The sequence below is a fragment of the Notamacropus eugenii genome, chromosome 4 (assembly GCF_028372415.1).
Source record: "Notamacropus eugenii isolate mMacEug1 chromosome 4, mMacEug1.pri_v2, whole genome shotgun sequence".
Classification (NCBI taxonomy): domain Eukaryota; kingdom Metazoa; phylum Chordata; class Mammalia; order Diprotodontia; family Macropodidae; genus Notamacropus; species Notamacropus eugenii.
The window spans coordinates 412,672,791-412,693,313 of record NC_092875.1 but is presented as its reverse complement, the minus strand read 5'-3'; the positions used below and the strand labels follow the sequence as shown (position 1 = coordinate 412,693,313).

The window sequence follows — 20,523 nt, the reverse complement described above, 5'->3', positions numbered from 1 at the left end:
ATCTTGCCATGGAATTTGACAAAATGGGTCAATCCTATGTTGAACTTGCTTCATCCATGTAGTCCCTGAAATGATGTTCTGGTATTCTTTGTTTCTGTTTTGTTTGGGTATTTTTAGGGATGAACAAGAAACAGAAGGTGTCAGCCAAGGATGAGCCAGCCTCCAGTAGTAAAGGCGGTAATAATTTACAGGTAATGCAATTAATCATGTAACTCTTTTTGGCTGGTGATCCATGGATTTGTTAGCGAGGAGGAAGCTAATGTTGGTGCTTTTAAGCCAACGAAATGATTTTTTTGAGTGGTCAGCAGAATTAAAAACAAAGATCATATAAGAGCATGGAAACTTAGATGCTTTCTCTAGCAAATATTCACAACTATAGGCTGAAAAATGTGTCCTTTGATGAACTGTGCTATTTCACAAGGTGCGTGGGGGGAGAGTAAAAGAAATAAACATTTTTATAAGCAAAAGCCTTCATGTTATAAGACTTTTTACCCTAGTGCCTTCTGTATTCTATGTAACTTAGTAAATTTTACTTGTAAAAATGAAATCATTAATACTAGTTCTTAGGCAACTTTTTAATTTTTCTTGATTTTAGTGTTTATAAAGAATCATGCAAGTGCTTTGCCAATGATATAGTTTACATTAGACTGTATTTATATTCATATATGAATATGTACATATATATATGTATATGGTTATATATGTGCTCATATATATCTTTATCCCTTCTATCTATAACTTTATCTATTGATACCTAGCAATACATATAAGTACATATACATACATAGACCCATACAGATAGGTAGATAGATAGATAGATGGATAGATAGATAGATAGATAGATAGATACCTCATTGGATCTTTGCCTAGTATACTAGGTAGTAAAAGACTATTCACTTTAACCAAAAGCAAATTGGGCATCAAAGAGGCTGAACAGTTTGCCCATGATCAGAAAGAGCCTGTAGAAATCCCAGACTTAAACTCAGGTTTTCTATCCATAAACCCCATGGGCTTTCCTCTTCTGTAAAGCTATCCCTTATCTTATCCACTCCTCAGATTTTCCTGTATCACCTTGTTTGTATCACACATTTCGAGGAAAGAAAATGAGAATTCAGAAAGTACCCATTTTTATTCCTGGCAAATATATTCAGAGTAATTATATTTTTCTTAGGAAGAAATGGCTTCCTCTGTTGTAGAGATGCCAGACCCTTTCCTGTATCTTATATTCAAAAAAGCCAGAAGATGTATATTAATATGACAAGATTTAATAAAAATCACACCAATGAAGAATCACCAGGATCCTCCCTGTAAACTGGAAGAAGCTAGCTAGTAGCAGGGGATGATGGTGCACTGGGCCTGGAGTCAGGAAGACCCAAATTCAAATTGGCCTTTCACGTCCCTTCTCTCTCCACTCTTTTCCCTCTCTGTCTTTTTCTCTGCCTCCTAAATCATGTGTTTAGATTCTGTACCTTAGTATTTGATTCAAATATGCACTTATACACTTTAAAGGAGAAGTTTTTGATTAGGTCTACCCCTTCTCAGACCAAATTCTTATGCATGGGGCAGCTATATAGTACAGTGAATAGGATGCTGGACCCGGAATCAGGAAAACCTGAATTAAGTACTGCCTCAGACCCTTACTACCTTCATGACCCCAGACAAGTTTTTTAAACTCCCTAGGCCTCAGTTTCCTGGGATTACTAAGGTTATTAATAATATCTCCCTCTGGGATTTTTTGTGAGAATCAAACAAGAATTTATTTGTAAACCACTTCATAAACCTTTTTTTTCACTGTGACGTTTTAATTCTTTCACATTGTTGGGTAACTTGTTATATAAAGAACCAGATTATACCAGTCAAATGAGACTAAGTCAATTTCCTGATATTTGTGAGATGGCTAATTGACAATTTCAGAGTACCTGTTGCAAATTTATCTTAATAACTAATGTAGTGACACTGGTATACTTTTCTGCTTACAACTCTAATTCATGGTTCAGTCAGAAAATTATTTCAATTCTCAATTAATAATTCTTAAAGGTTATTTTAATTTTCAAATTATTGATAAATTAATTTTTAATTTATTTAATTTTATTTATATATATTTATTTTAATTAATATAAATTAATCTTTAGCTTATTTAATTTTAAATTTGACTTTCTTTTTATGCATATGATTTTCTAAATTTTATTGTAATATGACAACTTTTTTTTGTTCTTTAGTCTCAGAAAAAAGGACAGCAATCCCAGTTCTTGCAAAGTCGTAACTTAAAATGCATAGCCTTATGTGAAGGTAAGTTGAAACCATTCACAAACCTTAACTGGATCTTTCTTCACACTTGGGCTTCCTAAATGACTCTCTCTAGAAATAACCTTACTTCACTACTTAACTTATCATTTTTAGAAATGAACTTATATGTACGTATTGAAAATTTATTAGTATTGGAAAAGAGGTTCCTTGTTTTATTGCTTTGTATTTTAATCCAAATACTCCCTTCTCCTGCTGCTTCACTCTACTTGAACCTGTTCTCATATCCTCCCACTCCTGGATCCTTTCCCATTCTCAAAAGTTCATCACTTATATTTTTGCTTAGCTTTCTTCTCTCTGGGGAAATCTGAAATCTATAGCCATTTCAACAAAGAATGTTCTCTACCTGGAGTCCCTTGCCCCACTCTCTTATCTTTTTTTTTCGCTCTTGTCTTGTCAAATTCCAGACTTGCACACCCACTGTCACCTTTTCTGCTGTTACTTCTGGGTTTCTGAGTACTGCTGGAATAAGTTTTAGATGGTTCTAACTAGGTGCAGTAGATGTTGATCACATCTAAGTTGAATTACATCCTCACCATATCCTGTCTGCTATGTACCAATGCTCTTCTCCATCTCTGTTTTTGATTCTACCTCTCATATTCTAGCACTTATTCCAAAGCTTCTCCTTCATCTTCACACTCCACTTCCTTTCCTACCCATCTCTCAATAGTTGATTTTCTTGATGAAATTGAGAGCCGTCTCGGAAAAAAAAAAAAAAAACTCTCCCTGGTACCTCAAAACATCTTTATTTTAATACTTCCATTTCTCCTGCACTCCTCTTTTGACAGGTTACCCCTTCTCCTTGCCAAAGTAAAATCCTCACAAGAGCCCTTAAATTCATTGTTTTCCATTTAATTTCTTCAAATAAGTATTTATTAGAGACCTACCATATGCGAGTCTTTGTGCTAGGCACTGGACCTACAAAGACAGAAACTAAATAGCTCTTCTCTTCAAGAAGCCCATATTCTACTGGGAAATTCCAGACACAGATAAACAAACTCAAGATAGTGTTTGTATCTTGATATCAAGATAGAGATAAAAGGAGAAGGAAAGCATCCAGAGGTGCATGGCACCAGCATTGAGAGAGAGCCTGAAGTTGGGGGGAAAAAAGGAGGACATGATTGGTGAAGACATGAAATGTTTTTGAAGTATGGAGGAGGGCTGACGAGAAATATCTATAGATAAGCCGTCATTTTCTCAGTGGAGTGGGAAGCCATGTCATCTGCTGAGAGATGGGTAGGAGTTGAGGTGGGACTTAAGGAGACTTAGATCAGTTGCTCTGGGGAGTGTGAAAATGGTGAGAAAGATAGAGAAAGAGTATACCATGGCCTGATTTTTTTCCTCCCCTTCTCCAAAGAATAAGCTGTACTTAACTGTATGTGCTTCCCCAGCCCTCGTTTATTGTTCAACTCTGTGCAGTCTGGTTTCTATACCTAATCCTCTATTGAAACTAATTTTCTCTGTAGTTACCAGTTGTTAAAACCAGTGAACTTTTCTCAGTCTTCATCCTGTTTGGACTTTTCTGTGGTAGTTGATGCTAGTGACTCCTTCCTACAACCAACCCAATACACCCCCACCTCTACCTTGTTTTTTCTTTTTCATTTGCATTCCATGGAACTTCTCTGTCTTGCTTTTCTGCCTTTTTGGTTCCTTTACTGGTTCATCTTCTTCTTTTTCTCTATGTTGAGTGACCTCAAGGTTTTCTCTTGGATAGTTTTTATATATTTCCCTCCCTTCCAGTCCCATGGTATCAGCTCTTATCTCTGCAGTTCCAGATCTCAAGTCCAAATCTCTTTTCTGAGCTCCACTTTCCTGATGACTGTTCTACAGTCACTTCAAACTCATCTTTCCAAAAGTGAATTCACTGCCTTCTTTTTCCCTTTCCCCTGTGACTGTATCTTTTGACAGATTTGCTATTTTTATTGATAAAAGTACCCTTTGATGGTGCTGGGTTCAGCTCCTCAGATTTTTCCATCTCTCTTTTCAGGTGTCTCTCTTTCCTTTGTACAGTCTTCCAGGTTCTTCATCCATGATGTACATATTTCTTGCGGTCCTCTCGTCTTGTCCATTCACACAACCATCACCACCCTCCTTTATGTTCTCAGTATCTCTAGCCAGATAATTATAATGACTTGTTTATTGATATCTGTCTTTCTACTTTTTCCTTTTTCTTTTCCTCTTCCCAGAACTACCAAATTAACCTGTCTATTAAATCTGTTTCACAGATTGGTCACTTTCCCGCTCAGCCACCTTTAGGGTCCATTGGATAAAATGCAAACAGCTTAGGATGACATTTAAGACATTTTGCGGTCTGGGTCTTAACTATTTTCCCAGACTAATTTTATATCGTCTCTATTTGTACATGCTATGCTTCCATCAAACTGAATTATTAGCTATCCTCTAATGTTGTTTTGGACTCTCTAATTCCCTACACTTGTATAGGCCACAATTCAGAATTCTCCATTCATCTAATTACTTTAAAACATCCTCTTTCTTCAAAACTCCACTTGAGTATTACCTTTTCAATCAAGCCTTCCCTGATTACTCACTCTGAAAATTTTCTTATGATACCTTGACCATATCTTTTTTTGGTCTTTATTGTCCTTGTGTCATAGTTATTTTGTCTATGTCTGATGATCCCAGTTATAAGAATGTAATTTCCTTGAGGGTAGAGAACAATTCTTAAGTGTCATATAGGATAGTAAGGCCAAATATGTAATACCTCTCCCTATCCCTTCCCTCCTCTAATCTTTTCCCCTTTCTTCCCTCCCAAGTTATAATTGTAGAGGTTTACTCTTAGGATTTAATTCAAATATATATGTATGCATGTATGTACACCTGTGAGTATGTGTGTTTATATATATAGGAATAGGGAGAGGAAAAGAAGCTTTCTGTGAACCAAAAAGTAGATTTAGGGATTGTGCCTCCATATTCTAATTTTACCATTCTATATGTGTAAATATTCACAACTTAAAACTATACACATTTTGAGTAAAGAAAATAAGAATTTAGAAAATGCCTATTTTTATTCTTGGCAGGCACTTTCAAAGAATAATTATACTTTTCTGAAAGAGGAATGATTGTCTCTTGGTATAGATGCCAACCTAGTCCCTCAGCTGTTATTCAATGTGTTATATTTTAAAAATCTAGAAAATATGTTAATAAAACTAGATTTGATAATAATATATGTCTATATTAGGGGAAACCATCAGAGACCTCCCTTTTAATTGTCTCTATATATGTACTCTACCTGCCCTCATCCCCAGCCCCCCAAAATAGAAATTTAGTGGTGAAAGTAATTTTAATCATTATTTAGCCCAGTTTTCCCATTCTAAGAGCAGTTATGTATATGGGTCAAAAAAATTCAAAAAAAGATGGTCAAAAACTGGTCTTCCATCCAGTTCATACTGTAAATTTCTTGAATACAGAACTTTCCCCTATTGTTAGCAATCCTGATTTCTGCTTTTAAATGTAATTCTTGGTCCTAGAGTGCTGGAGTGATGCTGTAACAAATACTTTTTCCATTATGTATTTTTCATTAGTGTTTTTCTAGGGTGTAGAAGTAAATTCATAGCTTGATTCTTTTAGAGAAAAATAGTGCCTTCATTTCATCTGTCTAATATGTTATATTTCATTGCAGTGATAACATCACCAGATCTGCACAAGCATGGAGAAATATGGGTTGTTCCAAACACTGATCATGTCTGTACAAGATTCTTCTTTGTGTAAGTAACAGTACTTTCCCCTCAGTTTTGTTAAAATAAAGTGTGTATGTATGAGTGTGTGTGGGGGGCAGAGTGTTTTCAAGACATTTTTGCTTAGCCCCATAGTAAAGCAAAATAGATAAAATGTTTTGCTTTACCATCGGCATATTGTTTTCATTATCTGAAGAGAGAAAATACTGAAACAACATCCTGTAATATTAATAATTTAAGCGACTGAAGAAAAACCAAAATATAAATCTTGATTAACACATTTTAAAATCAAAGCAGTAAATGGACAATAAAAATGAAATCCTTTCAAATAGTTATTTTTCATGAATGAATAATGAGGTTTTTTTTTACTTCATTTCCCTATTCTTAATTTTTGGTTCACAAATGTGACTTTGGAGCTCATCTGATTGTTACCAGTTTGAGGGGCAGCAACGTACTATGGAAAAATTACTGGCTCCAAAGTCAGAGGACCTGTTTTCCAATTCCATTTCTGACTCTCATCTTCCTCTCTTAACCCTGTGTAAGTCATTTAACTTCCATGGGTCATCTGTAAAATGAGGAGGTTGGACCAGATCATTACTAAGGTCATTCAGTCCTTCACCAAGCATTTAGTAAGCACCAGTGGGTGTCAGGCACTGTGCTAAGCTAAGTCCCTTTTGACTTTCAGTCTATTATCTTATGTTCTTGCGATCTGTTTTTCAGTTAACGTAACCCATTTCATATTTAGCATTTAGTATGGGTTATTACCACAGCCCTCACTGTTAAAAATGTAACACCTATAATTTTTCTTTTCTCATTTGTCCAAAGGCAGTGAATTTCTTCATGTGTGTGCATATGCACACACATGCACACATGTGAATTTCTTCACCTATGTATGCATGCATGCACACATGCACACACATAGATGTAGATATATAGATTGTAATTATGAATAATACTTCTTGTTCATAGTTGATGACTTGGCTTTCCATAAGGAAGGTATAGTCACTAAGATAGTTATATTGAAGAAACCCAAGTGATGTCTAGATAACAATTTCTAAAGTTCTCTCCTCCTTAACTACAGAAATTATATTTGATATTATTCTGGAATTCATTCCAGTTCATTTCAAGAACTGTCCATTAACTCTGAAAATACTGAAATTGAGGCATTCATAGCAGCTAATTCTCAAGCTTCCAATTCTCAGACTTGTTTTCTTCTTTGAAATAACTAAAAGCATTTCCCATGGGTGGAAAATGTGATGCAGGGCAAAGTCAAATCATACCCAACATATGGGGTCTAGCACTTAGCTCCTTGTCAGGCATGGAGTAGGCACTTAATAAATACCAGTTGAATGACTGAACAGCAGCTTGTGGCTTTCATAGTGGTGGCCTTGGCCTTGGTACCTTCTGCTCCTTTGGGTCACCAAATAGTTCATATTATTTTAGTTTCACATTATTTTAAGATTGTAATTTTCATTTCTTTGTTAACACAAATGAGATTACATCCTTTTTCTTGGCACCTCAGGAGAGAACAGGCTAATTACATGAAACTGATAAAATTCCAATTATATAAGAAAGTAGAATTTGTTAACTAATTATTGTACTTTCTAATTATGATCATAAGTTTTCTTTCTTTGTAAAATATGGGATTGCATTGTTCCACTGGTAGTAGGGCTCCCTACTGAATGATGATTTCTTAGGAAGAGATGACGTGGAAAAGAATGAAATGCTTTATCACAGTTATATAATTATCAAACAAAAACTTAATTTCTCCTTTCCTTTATATTCTGCTCTATTGAGCAGCTATGATCCCTGGTGACTAGAAATAGATTAATATGGCTTTGTTCCTTACCTTTGTCATTAAATGAAAATAATAAATGTTAAAAATAGTTTTCATGTTAATCTGATTCTCAGAGTGTTACAAGGAATAAAACCATTACTTATTGTTTTATTCATACTCCTTCAAGAGGGAAAAGTCATATCCAGACTGACATCCTGAGAAATGAATCATTCAGCCAAGCTTTAGGTGAAAAGCTTATGGATTGCTGTACCAGGACATAAGATAAACTTGAGTGGAATGCTATTCCAAAGAGAAGATATGATAAGTGCACATGTAAATTTGTATTGACTCATAAAACAGACATCAGATGATTCAATATAGTTGAGCTTACAGCCTCTCAACTAAATGCAAAATAATATTGTTTAGTTAAATTCAGTTAAATACCAGCATGCTTTGATAGAAGTGTTATTAATGATGAAAATGCTACTAGTACTTAAGATGAAAAGGATAAAATATTATTTACTCAGTAAACTTTTATGAAGTATCTAACAAGTATAAGACACTGAGATGGGCACTAGGGGGAATGGGTAGAAGGGATAAATATACCACAGTCCTCTAGAAGCTTCTATTGAGCCTTGAATGCAGAAGTGTCACAAAATTCAATAGAACTTGTTGCCCTTTGTGCAAAGATCTATTTATCCTTGCTGTGGAAATAAGCATGGATTTGGGGTCAGAGGACCTGAGTTCAAATCCATGTCACCTACTTAGTACTTGCGTGATCTTAGTAAAATAAGTTTGTGTCTAGGAGCCTCGGTCTCTGCAAAATGACTTTTAAGGTCTCTTTTATCTCTAAAACTTACGATCCTATCATCCAAACTGAACAAGTTACTAAACTCTCTCAGTGCTCTAGACAGCTTTTTAAGACCATAAGGCCAAACCATATTGGGAGAAGTTGTTTCCTATATCAATGAAATAATAATATCACAGATCTATGCACCATCATCATTGTCATCATAATCCCTGTCTCTGTCTTTCTATTTTCTTCTCTATTTGTGTCTCTTTGTCTCTGTCTCTCTGTCTCATATTTGTATACTAACTACTTGTTAGACTTCAAAGTATAGTATGAACTGTGAGAATTAATGATAAAGATTGGAAACTTTCTGTTGGAAGGAGAAAAAATGGGCAGTTTCAGGGATCTGGGTAGAGAAAATCATGACGCTACATACAGTAAATTTCATTCTAAATTTCTTGTTAGATGTGACTAAATTGGAAGCGTGTTTAATTTATGTAAGTTGCTTTATCACACTCAAAGACAAATGAATGAGTGAATGAAAAGCATTTACTAAGCCCTTACTTTGCACCAAACACTACAAATTGAGATACTCCCTGCCCTCAAGAACCTTACTTTCATTTTCCATTTAACCAGCATTTATTTCCTTTTACACATCTCCCTCTCCATTAAAGGAAAAAAAAACCTCATGTAACAAATATGCATAGCTAAGTAAAACACATTTTCACATTGCTTCTGTCCAAAAATGGGTGTTGTATTCTGCTTCTTGAATTCTCTATCACTCTATCAGAATTTTGAGTAGCATAGTTCATCATCAGTACTCTGGAATTTGTTCAACCACTACAGTGGTCATAGTTTGGAAGGGGCTTACATTCTAGTGGGGAAGACACTACTCATCAGGGAGTAGTGTTTAGAGAAGGGAGTTGTGGTCCAGCAAGTCACAAAAATGGTGAATGCTATGACAGAGAAGTTAATTGTCATTCTCTTTCCACTGTCCTTGGGAGCCCCAGACCTGTGAGATATGATTGAAAAGATCCAGATTGGGTGGTTGAGAAGTAATAAGGCAGGGAAAATGGGTGGTGTCAAGAGGGAGTTGCTTTGTTCCAGGAAGTACAGGGTCAAGTGGCTTTTCCAAGTCTTGGCTCCTGGTGGTTTAGTTTGGAGGATGGAGAAACAGGTCAGCAAATTCCTGTGATTTGGCAAAAGGTTCCTTGAAACTTAATCAGGAATTTATCAATACAGACTTCATTAAATGACATAGAAAAATTTTCTACCATACTTTTTTTTTTAGAGATACAGAATTGCTGTTCTGTGATTTATTAACTTTTCTATAACAATCAGAATCACAGACTATCAGATCTGGAAGGGACCTCAGCTACCATCTAGTGCAGGAGGACTCAACATTTTTTTTTTAAATCCTGGACCCCTTTCACAGTCTGGTGATGTCTATGGACCTCTACTCAAAATAATGTTTTTAGTACCTAAAATAAAATACAGAGGACTACAAAGGAAATGAATTATATTGAATTGAAATAGTTGATAATATTTTAAAAAAACCAAACAGGTTCATGAATCTCAAGTTAAGAATCTCGGATTTCCAGTCCAACTCCTTCCCCAGAAGTAATCCCAACTATAAAATGACCAACAATTGGTCATTTGCCTCCAGTTAAAAGCTTCCAGTGAATGAAGCATTCCATTTTTTCTGTTGTAGTAGGTAGTAACTCACTGAAGGTATTTCTTCCTGCAGGCTAATAGAATGTGACCAAGGCAATCCCATATATGTGCTTAAGCCCTAAACACATCTTTCTCCTGAGGTTTTTAGTATTTTACTTCTATATGCATGTTCACTATTTCCTCCTGAATGATCCTGTCACCCCAAATGCCACCTATCTAAAACAAGACTCCATTATCTTCATTTCCAAATCAAGTATTTATAATTTCCTCACTTTTGAATTATAGATGCTACCATTCCCCCAGTATCCCAATCTTACAACCTCCATTATATTACTAGTACAATAGACTTTTATTTCAAAGAATCATAGATTTAGAAGAGGAAGGAGCCCTCCAAGCTCTGTCATGTCCAGCCCCCTCAATCGGCAGATGAGGAACTGATGCTCTGCAAGATTAAGTCAATTTCCTATGGCCTCACAGATAATAAATGTCATGTTTTTGTCTTTTTTATCTAATCAGTATTGCACATCACTGTCATATTATTCTTAACTCATTGCTTTGATTGTTGTCATTCTCTGAATGAAAAGTACCTAATAGTTCTCCATTGCAGATCAAATATAGCCTGACCTTCTTAAAGTAACTTTCATGTCCCCTCTACCCCCATAATGTGGACCTAACCTACCAGCCATATTTACTGATTTGCTGTTACTAGTTTTTTTTCCCCTTACTTTGAGTCAGTCTCTCTCTCTCTCTCTCTCTCTCTCTCTCTGTCTCTGTCTCTGTCTCTGTCTCTCTCTCAAAATCCTCTAACTCTTCTGCATCATTATAGCACATTCTATTCTACAACTCCTATGGCACCTACTCCATGTGTCATGACTCACTGAGGAAATGATACACTCTTAGAGGGCAAAGACTATATCACCTTTATATATCTATATATATTTGCATACACAATGCTTTTTATAGAGTAAGTACTTCATAAATTTTTTGGTGAATAAAAAAATAAAGGCTTTTCCAGTGAAGCATAAGCTCTGTAATGTTTTACCAACCAAAAAAAGCTTCAGCTATGGGCCTAGTCACAGACTATACCATATCTGCTCTGCAAAGACCAACATAGCTTCAAGCTGAGGTATTTTTTTTGATGATGGTCACCTGTAAAATAGCTTAGAAGCTTCCTCAGTCCTTTGGTGTCCTGTACTTCTCCATTGCAGATGGAAAAATAGTGAAAAAGTTGATAGCCAGGACTGGAGGGCAGGAAACATTTTTTGTTTCAGCTAAATGAAGGGTACTTTATTCATAGACGGGGTGGTCTTGTGTACCCAAATGCTACAAAGCAATCCTTTTCTGGGACACTTTTAATATCTCATCTTTGTGTGAGCTAATCAAAGAGACCTCCATGGATGTCACTATCATTTACTCACTAATATCTTTTACATGGGATAAAGACAAGTTTTATGAAGAACTTTGATAAAATCCTTCCAAGTGACTGAGCACATATCTTGAAACTATTTCATCATGAAAGTTGGCACAAAGCACTACAATGAAATCTATGTTAGAGCCAGAGTTTAGGAATTAAAAAAAAAAACCCATAACTGAGAGGCCAAGTTGTAGATTGACTAGATGACAGATGCTTATAAATTATGATGATTTCCATCAAACCGTACGTAGTCAGTCACCATTTGTAGTCAGTTTCAAAGACTAAAGCAATTAGAAGGGTAAAAAAACATGTTATAGCAGCTGGAGCCCCACATGTTTAAAAAAAAAAACCACTGTATAAATCCCCCAAAATGAGAAATAATCCATGAAAACATCAGTCACCAATTTCTTTGGGAAATGTGTCTGATGCAAATCAATCAGAACAACAAGGAGGAAGAAAGAGCCCAGAAACTGTCCCATAGGGTAAGCACTTGATCAAGCAGAGAATAGCCAAGTAAACACTTTATCAAGCATAGTGACACAAGAAGCAAAGCACTTATAAATCATTATGGAGGTCAGTGCAAGGAGAATAGAAGCCTTCCATGACAGCAGAAAGCAGTGAAGTAGAAAACAGCTTGAAGTGAATCTTGCTAAGCCAAATCATCATTCCCAAGAATATTGGCAAGTAAAATTCAAAAGGACAGGAAATATACATGAAATGGAACATGTCAACCAGCTTTTCTGTAGTCAACTAAAGTCATTGATAACTGATGAGTGAACTACCATCTCAATATCTGAATACCATGTAAGGAATGCGAATGGCACTTCGCAAAATTAATCTAGGAAGAATGGCTGGACCTGATTGAAAAAAAGTCTATGCTATAGACTATATAATTTTAAAGGCACTAAGGGATGATTTTTTTCAAAATATCTTGGAGGTTTATAGCGTGTTCTGGTATAACAGTTGTTTCAACAATGCAAAATTTATTCCAACACAATTGATGTACTCGGGAACATTTTAAGCATAACACAAATTTTAAATTTGCTTATACTTAACATCCTGAGCAAGAAACAGTGAGAGAATACAGGAAACTCCAAACTTTCATAACTCACAAGCTATAACTCATAGGATTCCCACTTCTGAAAGAAAACTTTTAATCTTTGTCAAGGCAGAGTTCCATATTTATTGTATATCTTCCGGGTCAACGGAAGCTGTGGGTGAAGGAAGGCTAACTTACACCTTCTCTCCTAACCCACTTTTTGGCATAGCCCAGGTGTCAGAGTTAAGATCCACAAAGGGAACATCTTCCAGCCTATTACGTGAGACTCAGGCGCAACCTGAGCAGCAACCCAAGGTAGACCCTGCCATTATTCATTATAGTATTCATGAATTATATAAAATGAAGCTTCTGTTTTTATGAGGTTCCTATCTTTCCTCTTTTACATATCAGTGATGAAGTTTGAAGCGATGCTTCCCTAGTTCCATTTTCCTCATAAACTTTGTGATTTTATAAAGGAGCAGTGCTTTGGGGGAATGCATTATTAGTAGACCTGACTGTGCTCCAAAAGATTAGGAAGTACCACAGATGGCAGATCACTGTGCTATGTAAATATTAGTTACCTAATACATTCTGAATTAAATTGAGTGATACAATTACCTTACAAAAAATGAACCAATAACCCAATAAATGCTAATTCTTAAGCTTTGCTTCATGTTTGTGAAATCTTTTTGAAAATGTTACTTATCTGCATGCAGAGTAATCTTGATAAGTAATGGAGAAAAGGAGGCATTTGCGAACAATTTTCAAAAGATTGCATCTTCAACTGACCATGATGTAGAAAATATAAGATCTCCTATGTTTTTCCCTTAGTTGAATACAAAATAGGAAAGTGAGTTAGTAAGTCAAAATTCATCCTTGAAGATGCTATTAAAGAGCCATGTGCATTTGTGAAGGCCATAAAACTTGTACACACTTAATGTGCTTTGTCTTCTTTGGTCCTTGCAGCAAACCTTGAGGTAGGTGCTACTGTTTTCCACATTTTACAAATGAAGAAACAGCCTCAATTAAGTGACCTACCTAGGGGTCATATAATTAATAAGTGTCTGTGACGAGAATCAAACTCAAGTTTGTTTCCCATGCATATGTTAAAATCATACAGGATTTTTCATTAAATCCTTTCCTGTAAAATCATAAAGGAGAAATACAATGATAGAGAAAACTGTATTCGCTTATGTGTTCACTAAACACCGAAGATGTTTAGCAGTATTACAGAGTATCACCTGTGCAGAATTCATATGCAAAGACTGTTCATTTTATTGTGAATAAAATGTCTAGATGTTCCTTATCACATAGAATATTGTAATATTTCGCTAAAGCTCTACAGTTCTCCAAAACTTCAGTGCAATTCATGGTCATTCAAAAGAGTATTAACCCCATACTAAAAATAAAAATTTGTGAAAAAACACTTATTTTCCAGATACAAATGAGTAGTCAATTGTGATAATCCATTAGCACACAGGAATCGTAGATTTAGAGCTAAGATTTATGACATGATAGGTGAAATGGTCAAGAACACCAAAGAACATTTTGGACTCCTGATGGAGCCAACTCTGTCAATGCTTCTTCCCCTTTACCTCCAAAGAAAACATAGGAGCAGTCCTCGTGTTTAGCCAGAACACACTTAGTTCTGTTTCATTCACAACTAAGATGTGTTGGTTTCATTTGGTGATATGTCAGCTCAGCCAGGTTCTACATAGTGATTTCATACTTTAAATATTTGTTGATGTTCTTCAAACCCAGTGATTTCTGCAAACTTCTGCCTCCTTCAAAGTTCCTCTTGTCCCCTGCTCTCTTCTCTGTTACCACCCTCACTCCTTTGGCTCTCATTCCCTCTTCCCTGTATGTTGAGAAGTCTCATAATTGACCTAAAAGCTGCTTTGTAAGTCATCTTTCACCAAGCTTCCAAAGGGAGATCTTGGTTAGTATCAATCATTTCCTTATTCAAGAAGCCTTAGGTGAGGCTATTGACTCATAAAATATAAATCCTTCTATTTGTCCTTTAAAGTTCTTAACCAGTCTAGTTATTTTCAAATTATCTTTCCTGCCTGATTTTCCTTTCCTTTCCTTTCTTTTCACCTACCCCCGCCCCCCCTTCCCCTATTCTAACCAACATCATATATTTACTGTTCCTTATACAGAATTTTTCAGCACAGCTAGGTGGCACAGCAGAGAGAGTGCCTGTCCTGGAGTCAGAAAGACCTCTTACGAAGTTCAAATCTGACCTCAGACACGTATTAGTTGTGTGCCTCTAGGCAAGTCACTTAATCCTGTTTGCCTTGGTTTCTTCATCTGTAAATGAGCTAGAGAAGGAAATGGCAAACCACTCTGGTACTGCCCAAGAAAACCCCAAAGAGGGTCAGGAAGAGTCGGACACTAGTGAAGTGACTGGATAACAACAATACACAATATTTCACCTCCTACTTCTGTACCTTCTTTGTCTCTGTTTGGAATATTCTCTCTCAGCACCCTTTTCAGATCCCCCAGTTGCTATTTCTTCCCCCCTCAAATAACTGCCTAGACTTTGTATTTACTTATCTCAAGACTTGTTTTCTTCCACTTCATACCCCCACTCCCACCCTCACCCAGTAGGACGTAAACTTCTTGAGAAGAGAGGTGGTTTCATTTCTGTCTTTGCATCCCCAGTGCCCGTCATGTACTATACCAGCCACTCCAGAAAGATCTTGGCTTTTTTTTTTAATTCTGTGCTAGGACCTTGGCAATATAAGTTGTAAATTTACTGAAGCAAGTGTAGCAAATTAATGATAAGCATATTGGCCAACTATTTTGTACCACTGTTTGTCTTTATTTGAACTCAACATAAGTGAAAAGTAATCACTCCCTTTATGAGTCTATTTCAAGTATTACACATCTCATTGCTTTTCATTGCTGGAATAGTACTGTGTCTGAATGTCATCATTCCTCTAAAAGAATTCTTGAGTATTATAAAAGGGACGAATGATCCATTTTTGTAATATACTACGTTAAGCCTTTTAGCACAGAAGGAGCTGAGACAGGAAGACCTGAGTTTGAGTCCAGCCTCGGTACATGAAGGAGCAGCTAGAACCTTTATTTTAATAAGGTCCAGTTATACATCTGTGTTTCTATTTGTTTGTAAGGAAATTTGAATTATCCTTGTAAGTGTCCAGTGAGTGCAAGGCAATAGCAAAGTGTGATGTATGTTCATGGGAAAGAGAGGCCTTGAAAGGAAAACAGATCTACTGGAGTGTGTGTGTGTGTGTGTGTGTGTGTGTGTATGTGTGTGTGTGTGTTCACTGAAGAAGTGAATAGTTCAGATTTTGAACTATTTCTGTTTATATTTAAATTTTCACTTAACAAGTATTTGTTTAGGTAAGCTCTTTTCACTGTTAAGAGACTTTGTATGAATGCTATTTGCATTTCACAAATATATTTGAATTTCATAATCCTTAATTTACACCAGCAATATTTGGGGCCCAATTGGCCTCTCTTGTAAAGAAAGAATCCTCATATAAAGGAATTTTTTTAAAAAGTCTTTACAGAAGAAATGTGCACACAAAGTTCAATTCATGATTTTTTTCATTGTTCTTCTGTATTTTGGATATTATTTTATTTTTTAGGGAAAAATCCCCCCCTCCCCCCAAAATTTTCAATTTACATCTGGGAATGAGGACAGATTTATTTCCTGGAGAAAAATGTTGACTAAGGGGAATTGGGCAGGGAAAATTCTGATATTTAAAGTTCATTACAGCAGTCTATTTTGTTAGTCTGCCTTGTTAGAAGTAGACAAATCAATCTGGTTAATTCACAAAATAAATAGTCTCTGAATTGGAAAGGGCTTTAAGTACGGTCATCAATATACCTGAATAACGGTGATCCAGGTTCTCACTATCTCCAAGACAGCCCATTCCATTTTGGGGCAGCTCTAAAAATCAGGAAATATTTCCTTAAGGTGACGCCTGCTCAGTCAATTTACTGACAACATGTTATCTTCTGAGCTCGCATGGTTCTTACATGTCATCATATGAGATGGCGTTTGGGAAGGAGAGCTATAAAGCATTGCAGATCAGATGTTAAGTATTGTTTTTAGTTTGGGGTGCTGCATATTGGGGGACTATTTCAACAAATGAAGAGCCTTCAGAGGAGAGCATCCAGAATGGTGAAAATTCTGGAGATGATGCTATGTACGAGTCAGTTAAAGAATCAAGACTGTTTAGCCTGGGGATGAGAAGACTTGGGGAACTGAGTGAGCGTGGGCATTTACAACTCTTCAGATATTTGTGAAAGGGGGATAAGATTTTTTTTTTTCCTGTTTGGTGACAGAGGACAAAGCTAGGAAAAATGAATAGAAAGCTGTAGAGTGCCAGAGGTAATTGTCTATGTAAAGGAAAACTTCCTTTCCTAACAGAGCTATTCAAAATTGAATTGAACTATCTTGGGATATACTTTATATCCCAAGATAGGGGAGGTTTCAAGCAAAGGCTGAATTAACTTTCTTAGGACATTCCATAAAGTGGGGTGGAGTGGATGGAATTTGTTGTTGAGGAACAGATTAGAATAAAATGGCCTTTGAGGCTCCTTCCAGCGCTGAGGTTCTGTGGTTCATATCCAGTTTGTCTGCCTTGAGTGAACTCCCTGCCCCTTTGCCCTTCTCTCTCCCTCATCTTACCTGTTAGATATGCCCTATTGTATCTCAGCATGCCCTAATTTAATATTGTTTGTGAATAAAATTTCAGGCTTAGCAACTCTTTGTGGGGAAACTATTACGTAAAGGCATTTGTATTAATCAGCAATGTAAGTGAGATTGCATAAACTAAATGCCCTAGGTCATCAAAAAAGATCATTAGATATATAGATTTAATTGGAAGATAAGAGGATCATTCTAGATCATTGAGAAGGAATTTCATTTTCTGCCAATTTTAGTTTTATGCTGTCACATTTTGCCATGCTCTGCAATTTACTGGACATTTAAGGGTAGTAAAGAAAAGTTGGGGGCCTCTGTTGATCTCTGTGTCTCTCTGATGACATCTTTGATTCTCTGATTTTGAACTGATTACCTCTCTGAAGCTTCTATTCTGAAGTCATTTTTATAGGGATGAATTAATTCACTACCTATTACTCACTGACTATTACTGTGGGAGCTTAACAGATGTATTCAAAATAAACTTCCTATTATCTTAGTGAGTTTATTTAAGGAAATGAACTGTTCTAAAATAAAATTACTTCTGAATCAGAAGATTCAGAAATGGTTCATTATGGAATGTTGTGCAAATTTTATGGATTTTTTTCATAGCTAATGTTCAAAGAATTACTTGTGTTTGAGATACTCTCTCTTAATGTGGAAAGTAAGATGAGAAAAGACTGGATCAAATCTATAATGAGAGCAAGATTAAAAAAAAGACAAAGTTGTGAACACAGAAATATGTCAGTGTAGGGCTGAGGAGAGGAGGGAGGAAAGGCAAAGAATTAATGGTTAAATGATCAAGGTGAGAGCAAGTCAAGGAAAACAGAGAATTAAGAGGGTGGTTAACTTCATTCTTGTGATGTTGAGAAGCTCATTACTGGAATAAGACTGAAATTCAGAGTTAAGGGTGTGAATATGTATATGCCATGCTAACTGGGTAAGAGCTGATGAATTTCATGGTAGGGTAAAAGATAATGCGGTAGATGGTTGGAACTCTCAAGTGCAATGAAGAACAGTGTTAATCTTTGAGAGTGAAAGGGGAACCATCAAATGGCTGAAAAAATGGAAAAATCATTTCTCTCTTTAGTGATTTGAACATGTATATCTGCCAGCTATTCTGGAGAGCAGTTTGGAGTCATGCTCAGAGGGCTATATAACTGTGCATATCCTTTGACCTAGCAGTACCATTTCTAGAATTGTACCCCAAAGAGATAGAAAGGAAAGGATGTAAATGTACAAAAATATTTATAGGACATCATTTTGTGATGGCAAAGAATTGAAAATTGAGGGGTTGCCCGTAAATTGGGGGAATGGCTAAACGTGTTGTACTATCTGATTGTGATGTAATACTATGGGGTTATGAAAAATGACAAGCAGAGTGCTTTCAGAAAAACCTGGGAAGATTTACACAAACTGATCCGAAGTAAAATGAACAGAACCAGAGTAAATGGGAACAGTAACAGCACTATTGTATGATAGTCAGTGGTGACTGACGGAGTTATTCTCAGCAATGTCACAATCCAAAACAATTCTAAAAGGCTTAGGATGAAAAATGTCAGCTATCTCCAGAGAAATAACTGATGGTCTGAATGCAGATTGAAACATATTTTCTTTTACATCATCATTATCATGACTTTGGTCTGCATTTTCTTTTGCAGCATAGCTCATAGAGAAATATTTTGCATGACTACACATGTATAATCTATATCAAATTGCTTGCCTTCTCAAGGAGGAGTGAAGGAGTAAGGAAATTTGGAACTCAAGATTTTAAAAAATAAATTTTAAAAACTTTTGTTTATATGTAAGAAAAAATAAAAATTAATGTAAAATTAAAATGTATCTGGAAAAAAGTATATATCTGGGGGAAAGGGTACATTGAGCTTTCAAAATCTAAATTATCTTATTTTTCTCTGTGATGTTCAATTTCAAAACAAGTTTATGTGCCATTAAAACACTTTCTTTAAATATTCATATTTTCCTTGTTTCACTTTTTTAGTTATGAAGATGGTCAAGTTGGAGATACAAGCATTAACACTCAAGAAGGAGGCATTCACAAAGAGATTCTCCGGGTAATTGGTAACCAAACCGCAACTGGCTGAAGGACCACTGTGGTTTCACCATCATGATTTGAAAGCCTTCCTCGGTTTCAAAGCTGGATTTTGAACTGAAGAAGATGAAAAAAATGTTATTATAAACCAAATTAACCCTTTGAATACTGATTTTTTCTTAGTATTTCTAAGTCTCATTGAAATACCTAAAATGGTATGCAAATTTACCAACTGTAGGGGTATGGAATCTAGTAATAAAATTCAACAGCACTTAAACAAAAGTTTGGGCTGCTTACAATAAAAAGATTTAAAAAGGAGTTTTGTGCTGATATTTTTATATTAAACTCTTTAATTGGACATTTTGGTATTATATACCGGCATTTTAAATTTAGGTTAACCAAAATAGAACAAAGAGAGAATATTTTATAATGGAGACTCCATCTATACAGGATACTTTGCAATAAGTATTATGTTTGTACATTCTAATGGACTATATTTATTAGTACTATGGAACATTAGAATGTCATGAAAGGGATGTTACTTATCCTAGTTGGTGTTTCTTTTTTTGTAATACAAAAAATAACTAGGATTTAGATACAGTTCCTTGCCAAAAAAAAAGTAAGTATATATGTGTTTTGCATATATATATATATATGCATATATGTGCGTGTATATAAATATGACTAAATATATGTATACATGCACACACACATATACGTGACCACACTGATGGTGCAAATCTAGGATCCTATCTTCATCCTGTACGAAGACATAAACTTCAATAATCAGTAAATCTGGATCTGAACAAGATATGAGCCAACTCCTAGCCCCTTCGTTGGAATTATGGGTAACTTTTCATTGAAAATGTGCATGTGTACAATTTTTCTAGTTGCTCATGTTTTACATAACAGGCTAAAGAAAATATTGTACGTATACAGCTCCTAGTATGTGAAAGTTCATTATTTAAATTTCACCACCATTTTGGGGGTATTGACAAATTTCTACATGAAAAAAATTTGATGTTTAATACCTAAACTTTGATGATAATTTATTCAAAATCAGTCCCTGAAAGTTTAAGTAGTATTTTTTTTTCCATTTCCT

At 35.6% G+C, this 20,523-nt stretch overlaps 1 protein-coding gene across 2 annotated transcripts in view; it reads left to right on the top strand.

Annotated features, from left to right (window-relative positions):
• The window catches only part of PARP8 (poly(ADP-ribose) polymerase family member 8), a 226,385-nt gene extending 206,646 nt beyond the window's left edge, over window positions 1-19,739 (top strand). Inside the window, exons 24-27 of one of the 2 annotated variants that reach the window (XM_072605665.1) lie at window positions 118-191; window positions 2,220-2,289; window positions 5,945-6,029; window positions 19,371-19,739. In XM_072605665.1, coding sequence (XP_072461766.1) covers window positions 118-191; window positions 2,220-2,289; window positions 5,945-6,029; window positions 19,371-19,473 — 332 coding nt within the window. In that variant the 3' untranslated portion in view covers window positions 19,474-19,739. The remainder of the gene's footprint in view (window positions 1-117; window positions 192-2,219; window positions 2,290-5,944; window positions 6,030-19,370) is intronic. The other variant, XM_072605666.1, reaches the window with a different exon arrangement.
• The last annotated feature ends 784 nt before the right edge of the window (window positions 19,740-20,523 follow it).